Here is a 25075-nt window from a genome sequence, read left to right as displayed (position 1 = left end):
TTGCGCCATCCATCCACCCCCTCCTCCACTCTTTCTCTGGCCCAGGACAGGGACCAGCTGCTGGGCCGCTGGGGTTCTCCTGGCCCCCGGCCCCTGTGGCTCCACCACTCTGTGGCTTTGTAGCTCTGGCCAGTTCCCACTCCCTCTGGTTTGCTGAGAGAGAGAGAGAGAGAGAGAGAGAGAGAGAGAGAGAGAGAGAGAGAGAGAGAGAGAGAGAGAGAGAGAGAGAGAGAGAGAGAGAGAGAGAGAGAGAGAGAGAGAGAGAGAGAGAGAGAGAGAGAGAGAGAGAGAGAGAGAGAGAGAGAGAGAGAGAGAGAGAGAGAGAGAGAGAGAGAGAGAGAGAGAGAGAGAGAGAGAGAGAGAGAGAGAGAGAGAGAGAGAGAGAGAGAGAGAGAGAGAGAGAGAGAGAGAGAGAGAGATTTAATTTAACCAGCTTTTCTTGGCACTATTCAAATCACACAGGAAACGTTATGAGCAAGATGTTGAGAGAGGGTAAAATGGGAGATTTTGAGAGGGAATGAGAGATAAAGAGAGAGAGAGAGCGAGACGTAGAGAAAGCGAGAGAGATAAATGTATAGTCAGAGGGAGAGAGATAAAGAGAGAGAGAGGGAGGGAGAGCTGGCTGGTATGGTGCACAGTATGTTTGTTCTAACCTCCTCCCTCCCCCAGATGGCTCTGATGCTGCGACTGGTCCCTGCGTCTACCGCTTCACCCCTCTCTCTCTCTCTCTCCCTCTTACCCTGCTCTCTCTCTCTTTCATTCTAGCTCTCTTTCTCTCTATCATATTCAAAGGTCATTATTGGCATGGGAAACATATGTTTACAAAGCAAGTGAAGTAGATAATAAACATGAAACAAATGCAAAAGTTCCACCAATCTCATTCTCTCCTTCTCTTCCTCACGCACTCCCTATCACAGTTCTCACTCTCTGCTCCTCTCACACGTTGATGCTATTCACATTATTCCCCCCCCCCCCTCTTTCTCTTACACACTCTGGCTCTCGTTCCTCACCCCTCCCCTCCTCTTGCAGGGTCTTTGTATTTCACACTAGTGGGATTCTCTCTCACGTAAAACCCACTCAAACACACACGTGTCTGCTTGGTGTGGTGCATTCACACCAAGCACACACACTGACTGATTGCTAATCAATAGAGAATGCGTTGATGACCTCATGCACATTAAAGTGTCAGTAAGAGGTGGGCAGAGCCTTGCTGTCAATAATCACATCCCACACTAACACAGCCACTCCCACCACATAGGCCTATACCTCACAGTACGTGGAAGTTACCCAGGGTCAGATATTCTTACATCTCTCTTGTAGTTGAGGTTAGCGTTAGTGGTCAAGAAATCGGATGTTAGATCTGTGTTTCTTTTGTTAGATAAACTTAGAATCCAATACTGTCCAAAAATATATTGTTTTAAAACTACTACCACATGAATATCCCTCGACACATACTGGACACGGAGCTGTGCTGCTTTCGTATTATAATGGGGCAAAATAAAGCAGATGATGTCACAGTGGTTGAAGCAGAACAGACGATGTCACAGTGGTTGAAGCAGAACAGACGATGTCACAGTGGTTGAAGCAGAACAGACGATGTCACAGTGGTTGAAGCAGAACAGACGATGTCACAGTGGTTGAAGCAGAACAGACGATGTCACAGTGGTTGAAGCAGAACAGACGATGTCACAGTGGTTGAAGCAGAACAGACGATGTCACAGTGGTTTACAACCCACACCTCTCTCTCTCTCTCCCTCTCTCTCCCCCACAATGCATGGTTTATCTCTCTCTCTCTCTCTCTCTCTCTCTCTCTCTCTCTCTGTGTGTGTATAGCCCTCTGTACTGGGGCATTATTCGAGTCGTGACTGATACTGCTCCCTATGGTATTCTCCATTCATGCAGCTTTAAAGACCTGTAGCGATCTCTTTCTGGCAGGGCCCCCTTTCGGTTATGACTGTGTTGTGCAGGAGCCCGGAGCAGGATTTGGCAGCTGGCTGTTCTTGCCGTTCAGAACAGAGCAGTAGTCATTGCACCAATCTCTATCCACTAGCAGAGCTGGAGTGAGCACATTTTCTCTCTCTCTCTCCTTTCATTTTTGCCTCCTCTTCTCTGATCTCCATCCTCCTCTCTTCTCCTTCTTTCCTGTTTTAGCACACTGGCTCTGCTCGCAAGGTTCCTTTTGTTAGCCGCTGTCAATATCCTCAGACACGACACACACGGTGTCACGTTCACACACGTTATGCAGTTTTGCACCGTGGCTTTGGGGTTGTTTGCACTCCTATGTACTGTAGCTACTGTACGGATGGATACTCTTTGTGCTATAGCCCTGTGACTATGCCACTGCTTCTCTCTAGTTTCTCTCTCCTGCCTCTCCTCCCTCCCTGTTCCTCCTTGGGTATCCATTGGTCCGTGTCATGAGAGAGAGAGAGAGAGAGAGAGAGAGAGAGAGAGAGAGAGAGAGAGAGCGAGAGAGCGAGAGATCTCAAGGCAATACATTAGCGTGAAGCTCAAGTGCTCTCCCTCCCTCTGTCGCCCTCCTCCCCTCCCAATATCTTAGAGATATTACATCAAAAATCGTACTTTTAACCCAACAAACCCTGTGTTTTCTGCTTTTGTCTTCTATGATCTGTGGATGCTTTTAGTTGATGGCTTCAATCTATTGATTACTCATGGAAGACTTCTCCGCCACTCTTTGTTTTTCATCCTATCGATTTTGTGATGTGCTGATTCGGCGGCAGCGATCCCGCTTACGCGCTGCTTACGGCCCAAAGCAATTAAATGTCCGGGCTTGTGATGGTTGTCGGTCTTTCTTCTCCTTTAGTATTTACTTGTCCCTCTGAAGCTTTGAAGGAATGATGTGTCGCTAACAGACACAAATTCTTTTCCGGATTTTGCGCAGTTGGTTGGGAAACCTTGACATTTGACTGGTGTGAATGTGGAGGTATTAGACTGCATCAGTGGTGGCTGGTGGCACTTTAAATCGTAGGATGGGCTCATGTAATGTCTGGATTCCATATGTTTGATACGCTTCTGTTCATTCCATTCGAGCCATTACTATGGGCCGTCCTCCCCTCACCAGCCTCCATTTGACCATATAGGCTACTATAGCGCATTATGGCAGTTTTCCCTTCATTTCCGAGCTCAGTTGAAGCGTTTGGATATCTGTTCTAACCCAGATGTTAACTTCTCCCTGTCAGAAGTCGCTTTGTCAGGTAAAGGCCCAATGTAGTCGTTTTTATATCAAACCATTTCTGGGTAACAATTAAGTACCTTACTGTAATAGATTTCCATTCAAATGTTCTTAACTATTTCTCAATCAAGACTTGTGCTAGGACTGTCTGGGAGTGGTCTGAGGGGAAAATTGAAAACTAGCTGTTATTGGCAGAGAGGTTTGGAACTCTTTCTTGTTGGTCTATTAACCAATTTACCACATGGCGAAAGCCGAAACTCCCACCCATGCAAACCTGCTGATTTAGAACGTCCTGTGTAGATTATATTTTCAACCAATTCACTATCAGGAAATAACACTAATCAAATTTCTTCACACTTTTACATTGTTAGTTTCATCAGCTGTTAGCATGCAATATGATACGAAACACAGGGGAAACTGAATTTTGACTACACTGGGCCTTTTAACGGCCATCATCATACTTAATGCTTTATAACAATTACAATTCATAAATTCAATTCTGCCCAGACCGCTGCTATTGGTTCTTCATTTGATCCCTCCCTTGAGACGGCCACACTGGGAAGAGCCAATCACGACACTCTTGTCTGTTTTTAATTGAATGACTTTTGATGTATTTTAAGTGATCAAGGGTATTTAGATTGTAGGTGGGGTGCATTCAGAAAGTATTCAGACCCCTTTACATTTTCCACATTTTGTTACGTTACAGCCTTTTTTTATAAAATATATGAAATAAAAAATGTTCCTCATCAATCTACACACAATACAACATAATGACAAAGTGAAAACAAGCTTTTAGAAATGCCTTATTTACATAAGTATTCAGACCCTTTGCTATGAGACACGAACTTGAGCTCAGGTGCATCCTGTTTCCACTGATTGTCCTTGAGATGTTTCTACAACTTGATTGGAGTCCACTTGTGGTAAATTTATTTGATTGGACATGATTTGGAAAGGCACACAACTGTATATATAAGGTCCCACAGTTGACAGTGCATGTCAGAGCAAAAACCAAGCCATGAGATTGAAGGAATTATCCATAGAGCTCGGAGACAGGATTGTGTCAAGGCACAGATCGTGGGAAGAGTACCAAAACATTTCTGCAGCATTAAAGGTCCCCAAAAACAATGTTCTCCATCATTTGGAAATGATGGAGTTTGGAACCACCAAGGCTCTTCCTAGAAGAACTGCGCAATCGGAGAAGGGCCTTGGTCAGGGAGGTGACCAAGAACCTGACAGCGCTCCAGAGTTCCACTGTGGTGATGGGAGAACCTTCCAGAAGGACAACCATCTCTGCAGCACTCCACTAATTAGGCCTTTATAGGAGAGTGGCCAGACAGAAACCACTCCACAGTAAAAGGCACATGACAGCCGCTTGGAGTTTGCCAAAAGGCACCTAAATGACTCTCAGACCATTCATCTGGTCTAATGAAACCAAGATTGAACTCTATGGCCTGAATGCCAAGAGTCACGTCTGGAGAAAACCTGGCACCATCCCTTTGGAGAAGCATGGCGGTGGCAGTATCATGCTGTGGGGATGTTTTTCAGGTGCAGGAACTGGGAGACTAGTCCGGATCGTGGGAAAGATGAACGGAGCAAAGTACAGAGAGATCCTTGATGAAAACCTACTCCAGAGCACTCAGGACCTTAGACTGGGGCGAAGGTTCCCCTTCCAACCGGATAACAACTCTAAGAGTCCCATAGGGCGGCACACAATTGGCCCAGCACCGTCCGGGTTAGGGGAAGGTTTTGCTGGAGTAGGCCATCATTGTAAATAAGAATTTGTTCTTAACTGACTTGCCTAGTTAAATATAGGTTCAAATTAAATCTTGTAAAGTCCGTGCACCAAAGAATTGAGGCTGTCCAGAGGTCAAAAGGGGGTGCAACTCAATATTAGGGATGTGTTCCTAATGTTTTGTACGCTCAGTGTATCGTGCTAATACTATATATTAGTATTGGCTAGGTTTGGGTTACAGTATATTACATCACATGTATAGCTTAAATTGATTCAGCAGAATAGTGGGTCTAATGTACAGTATGTCAGCGTCCCCTCCCCAACTCAAAAGAAGCTGACGTCATGACCGTGTCCTTACAGTGACAAGAGTGTGTGTGTCCTTACGGTGTTGTGTGTGTGCGCGCCAGCGTGTGTGTGCATGTCCTTACAGTGGGGTGAGGCTGACCGGAGCGTCATGGAGGTGACCGAACTACAAATAGCTCCTCTTTACATTTGCATCAGTTATTCCCCATGAGGTGTCAATAAACGCTGTGCCCTGCCTGGATGCTGCCTGCCTGGATGCTGCCTGCCTGGATGCTGCCTGCCTGGGCCTGGCTGTCATCTGTCCTCTAGTCTACACTCTATGTTTTATGCTTTGGCCTCAACTGCACACCGGCAGTTGGGTTCGGTCAAGGTGTGTGTGTGTGTGTGTATATTATGATTTCGTTAGATTTTTGTCTGTTTGTGTCTCTACACTCTTAGAACAAAAGTGCTATCTAGAACTTAAGGGTTCTTTGACTGTCCCCATAGGAAAACATTTTGAAGAACCCTTTTGGTTCCAAGTAGAATATTTTCGTAGACCATGTAGAACCCTCGGTGGAAAGGGTTCTTTGCCTGTCCCCATAGGGGAACCTAAAATGGTTGTACCTGGAACCAAAAAGGGTTCTCCTATGGGGACAGGCAAATAACCCTTTTTTCTAAGAGTGTACTGCATCTCTTCACATTAAGACTTTCCGTGTGTGTATGTGCATGCGTGCCGTGTGTGTGTGTGTGTGTGTTTGTTTTACCCTGCCTCCACGTCTTACTCATGAACTGTATTTGCGTGCTGTGTTGTCTGTTCAGACTGGAGGTGGTGGTGCAGTGCATTAGTGTTTAGCAGGCTGGGTTGTTTTAGGTAGCAACTCTAGTATCTCTTGCTCTCTCTCCCCCTTCTTTCTCTCTCTCACTCTCTCTCTATCTCTCTCCGACTCAGTGCTACCACTCTGGTGAGTCCCTCCACAGCTCTGGGGCTGTCTAAGGTCTGGGGTATGAATAGAGTGCAGTGCTAATGCACGGCACACTGAAAAAAGGTCTGGAGAGAGAGATGGATGGGGAGAGATGTGCCTCCTATGCACCCCACACTACCGTAGCACCCTAGGAACATGACAGGACTAGTTCCGCCATACACGGATAGATGGAATTGTTTGTAGGTATCTTACTGTTGCCGTTCAGTTATAAGAATAACTAATGCACATATGTTTAGATGAGCACACACACACACACACACACATTCTTTCTCTCTCTCTATCTACGCCTCTTCCCCCTGTACTCGGGCTCTGGTCTAGCCCATGTGTTGTGTTGTACTGCAATATTTATACAACTGCAATATTAATCCCATGTTCTTTCTTTGTATACGCAGAGAGCAAAGTTTTCAGCTCCTCTGTACTGTGGTGTACAGAAGTGTTGGTGACCAGTCAGTGGCTCGTCAGAACTCTTCATTTGAAATGACATGGAGTTGGACATGACATGACATGGAGTTGGAAACCCCACCCCAGCTTGTTATTAGACAGAGAGGAGAGAGACAGTGGAACGGATGGGAGGAGAGAGTGTCACATAGACAGCGGGTCAGACCGCTGGACCACCCTGGCTACAGGAAACGTACCGTTTTGTTAGTCATTTCATGTGATGGTAACAACATGCATTGTGTTATTGACGAGCCCATCATGACTGTGTTGTGGAAGGATTAGCTCCGTGTATATGGGCAGCAGGTAGCCTCGCAGTTAGAGAGGTGAGCCAGCGGCGATCTTACGGGAAAGATCTGGTGGAAGTGAGCTGGCTACTGGAGCATTGCTGGTATCAAATCCTAGATGCCGTTGCCTGCTGTTGTGCCCTTGAGCAAGGCAGTTAATCCCCAACAACTGTTCCACGGGTGCCCAGTGTGGCAACCCCCTGCTCTTACCTCTCCAGCCTGTATATGCATGTATCTTTTGGAGGGTTTGGGATAAATCAGAAGTTACATTTCGGTTGGACCTTGTGTACAATTGACAAATAAAGTCATCTTAAATTACCAGTAGAATAGATAGCTAGGTGGTCTCTAGAGCTGTTCACATTCAGTAAGTGATGAGTTTAGTTTCATGGAACACCCTTCTATATGACAGTGCACCCTATATGACCGGTATTCACACTTAGGGTGCACTTAAACCCTGCGTCTCTCTTGCTACCTCTCTTGACTTTCTCTCTCTAGTCTAACCTGATTCCCCTCTCTCTCTCTCTCTCTCTCTCTCTCTCTCTCTCTCTCTCTGTCTCGCTCTCGGTTTCCCTCCCCCTCAGGGATGTTAGATCTGTGTTGTGCTGTATGATCTGACTGTGATGACTTGTGAGCGGGGCTTGTCTTCATACAGCCTAATTGATGCTAATAGTCTGTTGTGATCTGCTGTCCCAAGCTCTCTTTCTCTCCCCCTTTACACCTCACTACCTCTTCTTCTTCTTCTCCCCCTCTCCTTCCCTTCTCTCGTCACTCCCCCTTTCCTGCCACCTCTCTTTTCCTTTATCCTGTATGTCTCTCTCGCTCTCTCATCTATCGTTCTCTCTCTCCCTCTTTCACTCTGCCTATTTTTCTGTCTCCCCCTCTCGTTCACTCGCTCTCGCTGACCCTCCCTCTCTCTCGAGATTCCTCTCTCAAATTTTCTTTCTTTCTCCCACTATCTCTTTTTCTCTCCCCCCTTTTATCAGTACTCTGAAGTTTTTAACTGAGACCATTAATGAGAATGTTGTTAATATCCACTTTTATGTGTTATTTTATGCACAAGCAGACGTGTGTGTGTGTGTGTGTGTGTGTGTGTGTGTGTGTGTGTGTGTGTGTGTGTGTGTGTGTGTGTGTGTGTGTGTGTGCGCGCGTGCATGTTTTTGGTGTGTATGAACTTCTTGATCCTGAGGCCACTTAGTTGCTTTCAAGAAGCCATGATGGCTTGTATTTTTGTTAAAAGGCATTTTTTAGGGGTGAACTCCAGATTGCCTAATGGCCAGTGTGCATGTCAGCGAACTGTGGAATGTTTCCAAGCGCATGTATTATTCAAACTAAACAATGGAAGGGTTAGAGAGGAGAGAGGGAGGAATGAGAGGAGAAAGAAAGAAAGAAAGAGGAGTAAAACAAGGTGGAGGCACTAAGAGATAAAAAGGAGAGATAGTTACAACGACGAGGGAAGAGAGAAAAATAAAAGAGAGAGGAAGAATGGCCGTCTTACTTTAAACAAACAACTTTGAATCTCATTACTTTTTCTTTATAAATGATTGAAGCATCTATGGAGGTTTAAAGGTTTTATGAAGGGTTCTTAAAGTTTTTCTTCGATTAAAGTGGGCCAGAGATGGCAAAACAGAAAGGAAAATCAGTGTGAGGAAGAGAAGGAGAGGAGAGGAAGAATAGAGGAGAGGAAGCCATAGGAGATCTGTGAGATTGAGGAGGCATTAATGAAAATTAGGTCACTGACTTGAGTGAGTGAGGGAGAGGGCTAGATTGGAGAGGAAAAGAGAGAAAAGAAAAGAGAGCTAGAGATTAACTTTGAAGGAGTAGAGGGAGGGAGGGCAAAACAGAGAGAGCTATGGGGATGATGATGAAGCCTGTGCTTGTTTCAGATTTTGATTAGAAATAGTTTAGATAATAATGTGGGTACAATTAGACATTGGTATACCGTATATAACATATACCCGGGTATTTGGAAATAGTCACGGGATGTTTTTTCAATACCGTTGAAACTATTTCTTCTACGTTTTTTTTTAATACATTTGAATATTTGTAGCTACTTTTTAAGTAAATACCTGCAGTCAACTTGTGCAATACATTTGGGGATGAAGCACATCGCGTTCTTCATTTCACCTGTCACATTATTTTTCATTAGGTAGCTTAACGGTAGTCCCCAGTCACATGGTGTTTGTTTACAAGCACACAATGATGAGAGACCGGAGCCCTGTGAGTCAATCACTGTTGTGCAGTAAGCACCAGCTGATCTAGTTACAGTATGGAATTCACAACTAAATGTTTGCCAGCTTGATACAGTATATTAATAGTTAACTTATAACTGTCTAAAATGTGCTAAATTCTCTGCCGTTGTGAATTTGGTTTGCTAATTTAGTAGCTAGTTATCTAGATAAGTGGTGAGCTTCTTGCAAAAACAAGCTTCTCCCGGTAATGGCAAAGAATCCCCTCCTGTAACAAGAGCCTTGCTGTGTAATATTTGTTTTGTGCGTGCAGCAAACTGTGAGTAGCATTTGTGTGTTAATTGTATAACGTTATGGCCTGGGATGTCTATCCTGCAAATAGTTTTGTCTGAGACTGTATAAAATGTGCTCGTTAGCATTTAGTTAGCATTCGCTATGGGAATTTACTTGTACTTGTTAGCATTGCTAACCTTCGGATTACTTGTGTTCCCGTGCCAGTATTACGGAATATCCCGGGACGGTACAAGGTCAGTATGAAGCACAGGAGGTTGGTGGCACCTTAATTAGGAAGAATGGTGGAATGGTATCAAACACACTGTGTCTCCAGGTGTTTGATGCCATGCCATTTGCTTCGTTCTGGGCCATTATTATGATCCATTTTCTCCTCAGCAGCCTCATGTGGTATAAAGGTATGACAATCTGGATACCACCCAAACCTGACAAGGGGTGTCTTAGGAAGGATCACATTGTCTTTTCAAATACTCCAAGCTGTCTCGCCTCTTCTGATAAGGTCTTTCTCAGCAGTTAGTGATTTTGATATGATTAAAATCAATAACTGTTTAGAAACACCACCGTCATGTCCATTTGACAAACCTAAGACCTTTCAAATGTCATCTCTCATTCTTAAGTAATCCTGCTGGGCACTTTTCCAGGCAGACAGATCTACTGAGATCACACATTTATTTAGAAGACGTAACCACTGTAAATAATCACTTATTTATGAAGACAACAATTTATTCATCAGTGCCACCTTCATCTTATGTTTTAATTGAATCAGTCATTTCTCTCTCTCTCTCTCTCTCTCCCTCTCTCTCTCTCTCTCTGTGTGTGTGTTCTCTTCCCCCTCCTCCTCTACTCTGCTGCAATGTCGAGGGTTTTCATATTGGTGCAGTGTTTAAAGATGTCCTCAGACCATTGCAGTGTTCAGTATGATGCTCAGATCATCGTTCATAATGCTATGTGTGTAGTACTAAAGCACTGTTTCGGAAGTCATATTGTAGGATGACATGTCTGTCTGTCATAGTGTGCTGTCTGTATGGAGATGTGCTCTGTATTCTGATTTGGAAGCAGAAGAGGTTTGTCTGTGTGTGTGTCTGCATCTGTCTGTGTGTGTGTGTGACTGACAGACTCACTGACTCACTGACTCACTGCTTGTGTGCGTGCGTGCGTGCGTGTGTGTGTGTGTGTGTGTGTGTGTGTGTGTGTGTGTGTGTGTGTGTGTGTGTGTATTAGAGCTCAGAACAATATAGTCTTCAAGACAACCCCATTACTTCAGTGTGACTGAAAACCTACTACTAAGTGTTCTCCTCCCAGCACTACCCTCGTCACTGTCACGTTTACATCCGGGTCAGGTAGACCAGGGCTGTGTCTGAAATGGAACCCTGTTTCCTATGTAGTGCACTACGTTTAACCAGGGCCCATGCATCCCCATTCTCCACCCTTCTCCCCAAGTGCGCATGTGCCCACTTCCCTGCATGCATTTAAAAGCATTGGATTGGTGTATGCATTGGCTGGAGGAGTTTCCACCATTTTAAAACCCATACACTTCAGGAGAAGGGTGGAGGTAGAGATTTGGCCATCCCTCTGACTTGACCTTTACCAGTCCATCAGTAGGTGTGTTGTTAGTCTGACTGGGTCCCACACGGCACCATTTTCCCTATATAGTGCACTACCTTTGACAGGACCCTGCATCCTAGTCCCCTACATAGTGCACTACTTTTGACCAGAGCCTTATGAGTCCTGGTCAACAGTAGTGCACTGTGTAGAGAATCGGAGGGCATTTGGAACACAGGCGTACTGTATCATCTCAGGGACTCCCTAGGGGGCTTTCAGAAGCTTTAAGACGCGACGTGCTCAATGAACCTACAGGGCTCGTTCAGCACACTCTCCTCCTGTGTCTGAAAATGTCACTAGCCATCAAATCCTTGCTTCCTTTATCATTGTTTCGTCCGATCTTCGCCTCCCTCTCAAAGCTTATTCGGGGAGGTCAGAGGGGCGGGACCTTTGATCCGTTCCTCCAATGAGGGGAAGGTGAAGAATTGAGGGAACAAAGATTTAGGAGACAAGGACTGAGGAAGTAAGGATTTGACGGCACAGTCATGGACTCAAGGTTAGGAGGATAGTAGGAGGCGTGTGAGCTACGAGAAGAGGGGAACATCTTACCCTGCAACTGCAAGGGCCAGGGGAATGGCAGGCTTTTGCTTCAGCGAAGGTTACATACACACACATACTCACACCATCTATCATAAAACATGCATGTCAAGGGAGGGAACCGTTAAATGTTTGATAAAGCAACAGAAAGAGAAAGATCCAATGGAAAGAGAAGCGAGATTTGCACACACAGACGACAAAAAAAAAACACAAAAAAAAGTGTCCCCAAAAGTGGAGCTTGAGTGCAGGTGACATCACAGGCGATGGGCGGCGGTGTCTCTAGTCGGCACGGAAACGGGTCTCCTCATCATCAGCGTTTCCAGGCCACAGTGAGATGAGATGAAGCTCGTTAAATGAGTTCATGTTAATAGGCTGGGGGAATTAAGCAGCTCTCCCAGGAGTATCCAGACCACTCATTTGGTCTGTGTTTTGTTTGATTCTATTCCTCTGTTATGAGAAGATTGACCCGACTGCTGCTATTTGAGACACATCCTCAAAGACATCTATAATATAATGTACTGTATTAAGGGTAGATATACACTGGAGCCACTTGTCATTTTGGGCTGGGTTGGTTTGATATTCATAATGTCGGTTGAGCGTGTGTAGGCTTTTGTATTTTTGGAAATTAGAGTGATTTTGTTGTGTGTGTGTGTGTGTGTGTGTGTGTGTGTGTACCTGCGTGCCTGTATGTTTCAAGTTTGTGTTGCATGAAATGCAAGCTCCCTATCCAGATGTACGTGTTTCTCTCTACTGAGATCTGAGCAGGCAATTTGCAAGACGACTGTACTCTGCAGCCAGGGCTCTGGAAGGACCCCGATACGTTCAGGCAGGTTACTGCATAGACCAGAGAGAGAGGGAAGGAGAGAGAGAGAGAGAGAGAGAGAGAGAGAGAGAGAGAGAGAGAGGAGGAGTGTGAAGGTATGGGAGAGCTAAAGATCTAGAAGTAGAGAGCGAGAGAGGGATTTTTGTGAGAAAGAAAGGGGAGGAGGAAGAGGATAGCGAGGGAACAGAGAGGGGAGGGCAACACTGCAGAGGGGGAAACAGCAGCAGCACCACACACACACACACACACACGTATATAAGTGACTGTAATGACGTGTTACATAAAGGGAATTCATTGGGTGGCAGAGAGGGAGGCAGAGAGAGAGAGAGGCAGAGAGAGAGGCATATAGAGACAGAGGCTGGGCGATATGGCCTAAAAACAAAATCAAACTTATGGGCGATTCACAATATATATATATATATATATATATCTCTTGATTTAAAACTGTTTTCTCTAAATAAGCTTTGTTGTTGTACAATTAAAGGTAAAATACGCTGCATTTAAAACAGTGAGCAATACTTTAATGAATTCAGGGCTTGCGAACGTATACATTGGCTACCTAGGCCTTCCACAATAATAAGACCCACTAATAATGTCATTTATTTTATCAAAATATGTTAACTGTCTATGAAAATGCCCTTTTTATTTACACATTTTTACCAGAACCATGCACAATGCACATTCACTAATAATGATAAACCTGTTGTTGCAGGCACTATAGAGAATGAACACAGGTCTCATAAACAATCTCTGAAGCACAAGCCCACGTGCTAGTGAGTAGCCAGCTCATCTTTATATTTAACGTCTATCCAACTTGGATCTATTTGCTAACAAACAGGGTAGAACAGGTGAATTGTCATTAACACACCATTCTGTCCGTCTCCCCACTGTTTGAACAGCAGGCCAGCCTGTCCACTTTGTTCCTACATTTTTGCTCTTGCATCATTTACTTTTGGTTTTGTACACCAGCTTCAAACAGCTTAATATGTTATATTTTTTTGTTAATGGAAAAATATATTTGCACAGCTGTTTAGATGGTACAATGATTATCTACACTATACTTGCTTGTTTTGTCACATGAACTGAAATTAGGCAAACTATTCGAATTTTAACAACCAGGAAATGGAGGAGCGATTTCTGCATAATGCACCTTTTTAAGTTTTCCTCTATTATTGGAAAATAACGTGTCAATTTGTTTTGCTGTCCATATGAGCGATTCTGTTGGACCAAAACGCAAATGCAAATGGCGAGTAGAAACCGCATGTTGTCAGAGAGGAAGAAGTACATTTTCCTATTTGTTGTTCTCAGTGGCAGGGGGAGGAGTTTGGTGTTTGTGTGTAAATTGGAAGGTGCACAGTCACAGCAGAAGGAGTGAGACCAAAAAGACAACACGCGAACAAGTGGTCATAAACCCCCATAAAGAAGTACAGGCATTTGGAATATCGTGCTAAAACATACATTTGAATGATTCAAATTAATTCAATATATCGCTGAGCCATAGTTAAGGCTGGGTTGTGGATTGGTTAGGTTGAGGCTTGGTTGAGTTCATTTGGGTTGAGGTTGTGTTAGGTTAGAGTGAAAATCACTCTAATTTCCAAAAATACAAAAGCCTACACACGTTCAAGCGACATTATGAATATCAAACCTACCTGGTTAATTAAAGGTGAAATAAAAATAGGTTTGGTTGAGGCTGGGCAGAAGTTGGGTGAGGTTATGTTGAGTTGAAGCTGGTTTGAAGCTGAATGGGTTTGGGTCGGTTTTGTGAGAGCGTGAGGTTCTGTGTGCCTGAGATGAATAGATACTGTTGGGCTCCCGAGTGGCACAGCGTTCTAAAGCATCACAGTGCAAGAGGTGTCACCGTAGTTCCTGGTTCGAATCCAGGCTGCATCACATAGGGTGGCGCACAATTAGAACGGGTTTGGCCTTCATTGCAAATAAGAATTTGTTCTTAACTGATTTGACAAGTTAAATAAAGGTTCAATTAAAAATACTATTGATCCAGAGGGGCTGATAGGAGAAAAGGCCCGGTGCTTTAAACAGGCATGCCGGCTCAATCAATAGACATTTATCTATGTGAGAGAGAACAGGACATATCTGTTTTCTTAAGGGTGGCCGCCCATTGCTCACAGCGTCGTAACTCACGAACCTCCCTCGCTCTCTTCGTCTCCCTCTTCCCACCACTCTCTGTCTCTACTGTACAGTCGCACTCCATCTTGAACCCCGTCTCCCACCGTTTTCTGCCTCCGCCTCTCTTTTCCCCTAGCTCTCTCCCTCCCTCTCTCCCTCTTTCTGTCTCAGTGCAGCTTCAATGAGATTGCAGCAGAATGCCCATACTGTATTAGCTGCATCTCTCTCTCTCTCATTTATGGTCTGTTGTTCGTGGTGTCTGGCGCCACCTGTCTTCCGTCTCTTATCAGAAGCACAGTACCACTGCAATGACCCAAAACGCAGCACAGCCACCCTGTTTATTTACATTCACTGTCAGCTGATAGGCCAAATCTATGGGTCTATTCTCATTGACGAGAATTAAGGAGAATTTCGAGAGATTCTAGGAGGTATCTATTCTCGAGAGACATTACTGTAATATTGCGTATTTCTCACGTCTGGAATGCAACCTCAGCACGACACTCGTTCTACAGTTGCCCCCCTCTAAGCAGGGGAGTGTAAACAGAATTACCCTTGAACCCAACATGCACTTAGTAAAAATACTAATAGCAGAGCAATGTTTCTGAAACAGCTGAAATGTACAGACATTTTCATTATATTTTAAAAACTCGTTTTATTGAGTGTTCACCTGATATTGCATCAACCTGTCATATTCTAAAATTGTCGCCGTAGCTTTTACAAAGGGAAGCTCAACGGTGTTGACTTACATGATATAAAGAAAAATTAAACTTTTATTTTCGTATGAGGAGGGGTGAACGTTCATGTTTGATATGCTAACATTACGAAGGAGCCAAGGACCTTACATGCTCTGTTTAAAGGTGAATCAGCACTGGAAGCCAAAACAGGCTCAAACTCAATTGCGGTACGGCTCCAGAAACATAAATCTCTCTACTTGCACATCAAAAATAATTTCACAAATGTAAAATACACACTGGTTTTAACAGTTGCAGCAGACAGTATTTTTTTCAGTGACAACACGTTTGTGGCGTCCATCTTCCGTTTGCACAGGGTATTCGGAGATGCAGATAAATAATTGGCACAGGTAGTCCACTCTTTCTCCCGTAAACATGCGCTGTAACATGGACATATGGCTGTGTGTGAACCTTAACTCTATTAAGGTGTCTAGTAACTGAACTTATTTTGTTATTTTTATTTTTTATCGCTTGATATGAAGTATACGTTACTTATGTTTCCAAAACCGTACTACAAGCGATGCATGTTCATTTCTTTAGAGGAAGCGCCGGACCTCTTAATAACAAAACTCCCCTGGTCAGAATATAACGTTACTATCGTCAGAAGGTGATAAGAGCAGTTACCGTCTATGAATGGGGTATTAGCCAACTAGCTGTGTTATTGTCATGCAAACGACATTTTAATGTGTGTTCGCAGGAGAAAATAAACTCTTTAATTGTCTGCACATGCGTGTGAATATGTTTGACAAAGTCATAAATCGGAATTTAAACCTAACCCACACTGCTAACCCTAATGCCGAAACCCAAACCTTAAATGAAGACCAAGAAGCACATTTTTTGTTTACAATATAGCAGCTCAGTTAAAACAATTTGTCTAATCTATATATCCATAGCTAGGCCCAATTCCTTTTTTTTTTTGAAGATCAAAGGGTATTAAATTAATTGGAGTGACAGAATATCTGACAAGACTTTTGTTTTTTATGTAAAGATATAGCCTAATTGTATTATTATCTGTAGTAGAAGCCTACATCCATACATGGCCAGTTATGTAAACTCTAGCATTGATTTATGCTGCAATAGATGTTCAATTGGTATTATAAATGTTTGTCTTCTTCTAATGCCTCTTAAGCAGGTGTACATTTATGAGTCTTGTCCTTGAGGCAGAACTGAGTGATTTCAGCTAATTTCAGCATCATATTGGTCTCTAACTTGTGGTCAGACTCACTCAGGCGGAAACAAACTGAAATTTGCACCCATGCTGATTTGAATGTCATTGAAAAAACAGAAAGGTGTCAAATACATTTTGCGCAAACGTCTTTTCTGAATGCAAAAGTAATCCTAGAAGTAACCATCTAGTTTTTCAAAAGTATCTGTAATCGGATTACAATATTTTTGCTGGTAAAGTAACGAATTGCGGTCAGAGTTTTTTATTTTTTTAGTAATCCATGTAATCCGTTACTCCCCATTCCTAACTGCATGGTTGCTATGTGGTTTGTTCAGTTGACCTGCTGAGTTCATCAGAGTTTCTGTGTAATCATTGGCGTTAGACCTAAAAACTGTGTCAAACATATCTATTCGTGCGTCTGGGAACATTGGTGTTTTTATGTTGTTGTTTTTTTATCAGTTTAGGTTAACCTCAGTTGCTGCATGTTTTCAGTGATACCAGTATGTGAATGACATTCATCTGTAAATCCATGTGATCCTTTGGGTTAGGCTTCGGTGAGAATTCAATGAGCCCAAGAAACATAATCCTGTAACTGGCAACTAAGTTCAAATAAAACTTGAACCTAACCATCTCTCTCTCCCTCTCTTCTCTCCTACAGTACTGTGCGTTCCTCTCCCTTCTGTTCATCCTCATCTCCATCACCACCTTCTGCCTGGAGACGCACGAGGCCTTCAACACCATCTACAACAAAACAGAGAACGTGACGGTGGACAATGTGACGCGCCAGGAGATCGTCTACGAGGTGGTGACCGACGGCTGGCTCACCTATGTGGAGGGAACGTGCGTCATCTGGTTCACCATCGAGGTCATGATGCGCGTGATCTTCTGCCCCTGCAAGAAGGAGTTCTTCAGTAGCACCCTCAATATCATTGACTTTATTGCCATCATGCCCTTCTACCTGGAGGTGGCGCTGAGCGGCCTGGATTCCAAAGCCGCCAAAGACGTGTTGGGCTTCCTGCGAGTGGTGCGCTTCGTCAGGATCCTGCGTATCTTCAAGTTGACTCGTCACTTTGTGGGCCTGCGGGTGCTGGGCCACACGCTCCGCGCCAGTACCAACGAGTTCCTCCTCCTCATCATCTTCCTCGCCCTCGGCGTGCTCATCTTCGCCACCATGATCTACTACGCCGAGCGCATCGGTGCCGACCCTGACGACCCTACGGCCGCCAAACACACAAACTTCAAGAACATCCCCATTGGCTTCTGGTGGGCCGTGGTCACCATGACCACTCTGGGCTACGGGGACATGTACCCCGAGACGTGGTCGGGGATGCTGGTGGGCGCGCTGTGCGCCCTGGCGGGGGTGCTGACCATCGCCATGCCTGTGCCCGTCATCGTCAACAACTTTGGCATGTACTACTCACTGGCCATGGCCAAGCAGAAGCTGCCCAAGAGGAAGGGCAAGCACATCCCTCGGCCCACCATGCCGGGCTCGCCCAACTACTGCAAGCCAGATGCCCTGGCCATGGCCACCGCCGGGCCGGGTATGGTGAGCTCAGGCAGCCTGGGGGGAGGGGACTGCCCTCTGGCCCAGGAGGAGATCATCGAGATCAACAGGACAGGTGGGTAGATCAGGGGAGGGAGGAGAGGGATGGAGGGGGAGGGGAGGAAAGGTGTGTGTGTGTGTGTGTGTGCATGCACCTGTGTGTGTGTGGTGTGTTTGTGTGTGAGGATGCAGTATATTTGGAATCTATCGAGAGTGACTGACTGCTGGTGACCTGCAGCATCCCTCACACTAATATGACAATATTATGATCAAATTACACCGATCACTCTCTCTACATGATGTGGTGTCTTGGCTTGTCTCTGAGTCACATGTAACTAACCCAATGTATCACAACATATACCCCATGTCTGAATCACTGTACTGTAGTTAAGATACTGGAACAGTCTTAAATAGCACTCTGTCAGATTATGGTTCCCAACCATCACAATCCTCCCTTTCTACCATGACCGCATGTGTGGGTATGTGGTGTGTGTGTGTGTTTCCATCCCTCTCCAGTATGTACAGTTAACCCGATTAGAGAGTGTGGGGAGAAATGAAGTGGATCTGTAACCATGTTAAATAGGGAAGCTGAAGCCACACACGCACACACACACACACACACACACACACACACACACACACACACGCGCGCTGATGAAGTCAGATAGACACCGTAACTCTGTATAGAGCAGGGTGATCCCGTAATCTAACCCCCCAGCCACCCCTCCACCCGCATCCTTCTCTCTCTGCTGGGGAGCTCTCAACACGTCGGCTTTAACGTTTATAAATATTTGGTTGGGAAGATTGGCCTGTCAAAACGCTGTTTGACAGTGGACAGAAAAGCAATTAAACTTGAAGAGTGGAGCGGGTGATGGGTGGAGGGTTGGGGGGGTGGATTGAGAGAAGGATTAGTTATGACGAGAGAAGTTGAAAAGCATGTAAAATGGCATTAGAGAGGGCCCCTCAATTTACACATGTAGGCTACTCAGAGCGAGACACACACACGCATGTACACACACACAAGTACTCAAGTTCTGGAATCGGTGTTTGGCCTCCATTAAATATTGAGTACTCAAAATGTTCAAATGCAACTATTTAGCAGGTTACATTTAAAAGTGCTGACAACATGTCTGTCAGATGTGAGTATGTCAAGGGCAGTGAATGTTAAAGTTGTGTATCAGAACAAGCAGTATTTGGAACAACCGATGGCATACCACAAGCTTTTTTTGCCTTCAGCCATGTTTAACGCAAACATGCCAGTACTGTACATTTGTTTTCATGAGAGTACTCAAACACAGACATTACCTTCAAATACCTATCCCAAAAACACGCTCTTGCACGCACACACACACACACACACACACACACACACACACACACACACACACACACACACACACACACACACACACACACACACACACACACACACACACACACACAGTCTATGTTCCCATAGACTTCCAATCATTGAGCCAATGACTATACATTTAAAAGCGCATCTTGGCAGAAATATATATAAAATATTACATCATATTTTTTGTAGCGGTGGCAAAACTGTAGCAGTGGTGGGCCACAGCTGCTAAATGAATATGGGGAAACACTGCACTTACATACATTTGTACATCATATAGGCCTATTTCCCTCTTGCACTAGACATCCACCCACACTTGTAATAAGTGTGTGTGTGTGGACATGCCAGTCCCGATCAGCTGGTGAGTTCACACAGCCGAAAGAGCTCCTTCTGTCAGCACAGCTTACAGCCCAGGAGAGGAGACAAGTGTAGCGCAGTTGTTAGTCCCGTGTAGCGCAGTTGGTAGCACATGGTTGCTTGCAGCGCTAGGATTGTGGGTTCAATTCCAACGGGGGACCAGTACCAAAAAAGTATGAAAATACTCACTTCTGAGTATTTTCTCACTACTGTAAGTCGCTCTGGATAAGAGTGTCTGCTAAATGACTAAAATGTAAATAAGAAGAGACAGGAGAGAGGATTGGTGAGGAGAAGAGGTTGCTACAAAATGTAACATACAATAAGAGCAGAGAGGTTTTGAACCTGATCTCCTTCCTGTTACCTTTATCTACATTTCAATCGCAGTTTTTCTGTTTTGCTTTCTTTTACTCCATCTAGGCTCAGTCTGTTTGAAAGTTGTAGGGTCAGTTTCCGTCTAGTCCTAGACAAAAAAAAAACGATTTAAATTAAGGATTTCCATTGAACATGCGGTTTAGTCCTGGGATCTTTTATTTCAGCTCGTAAGGCATGGTACCGACACTTTACATTTGTACCGACACTTTACATTTGTACGGTCAAGATGGCGGCAGGGCAGTGTCGATAAGCGATCAATGTGTTAAAATCGCTAGTTAACCAAGCAGTGACATCTGCCGGGTTTCTACATGAAAGCGGAGAGAGGATGCATCTGTGCTGTGACTGACTGTCTAGACACTGCTTGGGCCGACTAGCCTTGGATACTCCTCCACGGTCAGATTTTCCATCTGTGTTCCGGCAATCTACCGGAGTCTTCTGACTCCTTTCCTGCCTTGCTGTGCTGTGTGGTGGAAGCCAGAGGTCGATATCTGCGCTGTGACATAACGTCTCGATGCGCTGGACTTCCTAGCTCAGGATATCCCTGCTGGGTGGACTCGCCACCGGTGATTGGCCCGTCTACTGGGCCCACTGCTGCCTCACTGTGCGGTAGCATACTGCAAGGCAACTGGGCGCATTGACCATATCCACACACTGGGCGAAATCCCTGTCAGCACATTCCTGCAGCAGCTGTTGAACGCGCTAGCATTCTAAAATGCTGATCAGACCGCTCACGTGCGCCATTGTGCACATGTTGATTTTGTCCACCCACACCAGACGCGATCAGGACACGCAGGTTTAAATATCAAAACAAACTCTGATCACACTATATTAATTTGGGGACAGGTCGAAAAGCATTAAGCTTGCTGTTGTTAGCTAATTTGTGCTGGGATAAACATTGGGTTGTTTTTAAAAATTATTATTTTAATTTGACCCCCTTTTCATGGTATCCAATTGTTAGTAATTACTATCTTGTCTCATCGCTACAACTCCTGTACGGGCTCGGGAGAGGTGAAGGTTGAAAGCCATGCGTCCTCCGAAACACAACCCAACCAAGCCGCACTGCTTCTTAAAACAGTGCGCATCCAACCCAGAAGCCAGCCGCACCAATGTGTAGGAGGAAACACAGTGCACCTGGCTACCTGGGTTGTTATTTTACCTGAAATGCACAAGGTCCTCTACTCCAACAATTAATCCAAAGATAAAAGGGTAAACCGAGTTTGTTTCTAGTAATCTCTCCTCCTTCAGGCTTCTTGTTTTTTGGACTTTATATGGCGGTTGGTAACCAACTTTAAGGTGCATTAACACCACCAACTGGACTGGAGTGTGGACCTCAGTTCATCTTTCAATCACCCATGTGGGTATATACTCCTAAAAACCAATGAGGAGATGGGAGAGGCAGGACTTGCAGCGCATCAAGTGTGACAAATAGAACCAAGTTCTATTTTAGCACCTGGCTATGCCAAGGATGAACCAGACTTGTTGAGTTTTTTTTTCTTCCCTGATGTCTTCAAATCAAAGTTTATTTGTCACGTGCGCCGAATACAACAGGTGTAAACCTTACAGTGAAATGCTTACTTACAGGCTCTAACCAATGGTGCCAAAAAAAAGGTATGTGTGTGTAGGTAAGTAAAGAAATAAAACAACAGTAGAAAGACATTTGAAAAAAGAGTAGCAAGGCTATATACAGACACCTGTTAGTCAGGCTTATTGAGGTGGTATGTAGTATTTACATGTTAAAGTGACTGTGCCAATATGACGAACAGAGAGTAGCAGAAGCGCAAAAATGTGGGTTTGGCGGGTGGTGGGACACAATGCAGATAGCCCGGTTAGCCGATGTGCGGGAGCACTTATTGGTCGGGCCAATTGAGGTAGTATGTACATGAATGTATAGTTAAAGTGACTATGCATATAAGATAAACAGAGAGTAGCAGCAGCATAAAAGAGGGGTTGGGGGGAGGCACACAATGCAAATAGTCCGGGTAACCATTGGTTACCTGTTCAGGAGTCTTATGGCTTCGGGGTAAAAACTGTTGAGACGCCTTTTTTGTCCTAGACTTTGCACTCCGGTACAGCTTGCCATGCGGTAGTAGAGAGAACAGTCTATGACTGGGGTGGCTGGGGTATTTGACAATATTTAGGGTCTTCCTCTGACACCGCCTGGTGTAGAGGTCCTGGATGGCAGGCAGCTTTCCCCCAATGATGTACTGGGCCGTACACACTACCCTCTGAAGTGCCTTGCGGTTGGAGGCCGAGCAATTGCCGTATCAGGCAGTGATGCAACATGCTTTCGATGTTGCAGCTGTAGAACCTTTTGAGGATCTCAGGACCCATGCCAAATCTTTTTAGTTTCATGAGGGGGAATAGGCTTTGTTGTGCCCTCTTCACAACTGTTTTGGTGTGTTTGGACCAATCTAGTTTGTTGTTGATATGGACACCAAGGAATTTGAAGCTCCCAACCTGCTCCACTACAGCCCCGTCGATGAAAATGGGGACGTGCTCGGTGCTCCTTTTCCTGTAGTCCACAATCATCTCAGTCTTGGTTACATTGAGGGATAGGTTGTTATTCTGGAACCACCCGGCCAGGTCTCTGACCTCCTCCCTATAGGCTGTCTCGTCGTTGTCGGTCATCAGGCCTACCACTGTTGTGTCGTCAGCAAACTTAATGATGGTGTTGGAGTCGTGCCTGTCCATGCAGTCGTGGGTGAACAGGGAGTACAGGACGGGACTGAACACGCACTCCTGGGGAGCTCCAGTGTTGAGGATCAGCGTGGCAGATGTGTTGCTACCTACCCTCACCACCTGGGGACGGCCTGTCAGGAAGTCCAGGATCCAGTTGCAGAGGGAGGTGTTTAGTCCCAGGATCCTTAGCTTAGTGATGAGCATTGAGGGTACTATGGTGTTGAACGCTGAGCTGTAGTCAATGAACTGCATTCTCACATAGGTGTTCCTTTTGTCCAGGTGGGAAAGGGCAGTGTGGAGTGCAATAGAGATTGCATGATTGCATGATCTGTGGATCTGTTTGGGTGGTATGCAAATTGGAGTGGGTCTAGGGTTTCTGGGATAATGGTGTTGATGTGAGCCATTACCAGCCTTTCAAAGCACTTCATGGCTACGGACATGAGTGCTACAGGTCTGTAGTCATTTAGGCAGGTTGCCTTTGTGTTCTTGGGCACAGGGACTATGGTGGTCTGCTTGAAGCATGTTGGTATTACAGACTCAATCAGGGACATGTTGAAAATGTCAGTGAATACACCTGCCAGTTGGTCGGCACACGCCCTGGTCATCCATCTGGCCCCGCAGCCTTGTGTATGTTGACCTGTTTAAAGGTCTTACTCACGTTGGCTACGGAGAGCGTGATCACACAGTCATCCGGAACTGCTGATGCTCTCATGCATGCCTCAGTGTTGCTTGCCTCGAAGCGAGCATAGATGTGATTTAGCTCGCTTGGTAGGCTTGGGTCACTGGGCAGCTCGCGGCTGTGCTTCCCTTTGTAGTCTGTAATAGTTTGCAAGCCCTGCCACATCCGACGAGCGTCGTAGCCGGTGTAGTATGATTCAATCTTAGCCCTGTATTGACACTTTGCCTGTTTGATGGTTTGTCGCAGGGCATAGCGGGATTTCTTGTAAGCTTCTGGGTTAGAGTCCCGCACCTTGAAAGCGGAAGCTCTATCCTTTAGCTCAGTGCGAATGTTTCCTGTAATTCATGGCTTCTGGTTGGGGTATGTACGTACAGTCACAGTGGGGATGACGTCATCAATGCACTTATTGATAAAGCCAGTGACTGATGTGGTGTATTTCTTAATGTCATGGGAAGAATCCCGGAACATGTTCCAGTCTGTGATAGCAAAATAGTCCTGTAGTTTAGCATCTGCTTCATCTGACCATTTTTTATAGACCAAGTCACTGGTGCTTCCTGCTTCAATTTTTGCTTGTAAGCAGGAATCAGGAAGATAGAGTTGTGGTCGGATTTACCAAATGGAGGGAGAGGGAGAGCTCTGTACGCATCTGTGTGTGTGGAGTACAGGTGATCTAGAATTGTTTTCCCTCTGGTTGCACATTTAACATGTTGATAGAGATTTGGTAGAACTGATTTAAGTTTCCCTGCATTAAAGTCTCCGGCCACTAGGAGTGCCGCCTCTGGGTGAGTGGTTTCCTGTTTGCTTATTTCATTATACAGCTGACTGAGTGCGGTCTTAGTGCCAGCATCTGTCTGTGGTGGTAAATAAACAGCCACGAAATGTATAGCTGAGAACTCTCTAGGCAAGTAGTGTGGCCTGCAGTTTATCACAATATACTCAACTACAGGCGAGCAAAATCTAGAGACTTCCTTAGATTTCATGCTCCAGCTGTTGTTTACAAATATGCACAGACCGCCACCCCCCCCCCCCCCCTCGTCTTACCGGAGTGTGCTGCTCTACCCTGCCGGTGCAGAGTGTATCCTTCTAGCTGAATATCCATGTCGTCATTCAGCCACGATTCTATGAAGCATAGGATATTCGTTTTTTATGTCCCGTTGGCAGGATATTCGTGATCGTACCTCGTCTAGTTTATTGTCCAATGATTGCACGTTGGCAAGTAATATTGACGGTAACGGCAGCTTTCCTAGATGTCTTCTGCTGGTCCGGACGAGGCATCCGGCTCTTCATCCTCTCCGTCGCTTCCTTTTGCGAATAATTGGGTTGACTGCCCTGTGGGGTGTTGGGAGAATATCGTGTGAGTCCTGCTTGCTGCTGTTGTTGAAGCAATATTTGTATAATCAGAGGTGAGTGATCGCTGTCCTGATATCCAGAAGCTCTTTTCTGCTGTAAGATACGGTTGCAGAAACATTATGTACAAAATCATTTACAACTATTTACAACTAAAACCCCCACATAATAGCACAATTGGTTAGGAGACCGTAAAACGGCGACCATCTCCTCCGGCGCCATCATACCATCTTGGCTGATTTCTTTTGATTTTCTCATGATGTCAAGCAAAAGAAGCACTGAGTTTGAAGGTAGGCGTTGAAATACATCCACATGTACACCTCCAATTGACTCAAATGATATCAATCAGCCTATCAGAAGCTTCTAAAGCCAT

The 25075-nt window shown here is 45.1% G+C and overlaps 1 protein-coding gene across 3 annotated transcripts in view; it reads left to right on the top strand.

The window, feature by feature from the left end:
• LOC135555953 (potassium voltage-gated channel subfamily C member 1-like) overlaps window positions 1–25075 on the top strand; it is a 102677-nt gene that overhangs the window by 27878 nt on the left and 49724 nt on the right. For all 3 annotated transcript variants that reach the window (XM_064988772.1, XM_064988771.1, XM_064988773.1), the window contains exon 2: window positions 17030–17990. In XM_064988772.1, the coding sequence (XP_064844844.1) occupies window positions 17030–17990 (961 nt within the window). The remainder of the gene's footprint in view (window positions 1–17029; window positions 17991–25075) is intronic.

Source organism: Oncorhynchus masou, chromosome 15 (assembly GCF_036934945.1).
Source record: "Oncorhynchus masou masou isolate Uvic2021 chromosome 15, UVic_Omas_1.1, whole genome shotgun sequence".
NCBI lineage: Eukaryota > Metazoa > Chordata > Actinopteri > Salmoniformes > Salmonidae > Oncorhynchus > Oncorhynchus masou.
This window is presented reverse-complemented; position numbering and strand designations above follow the sequence as displayed.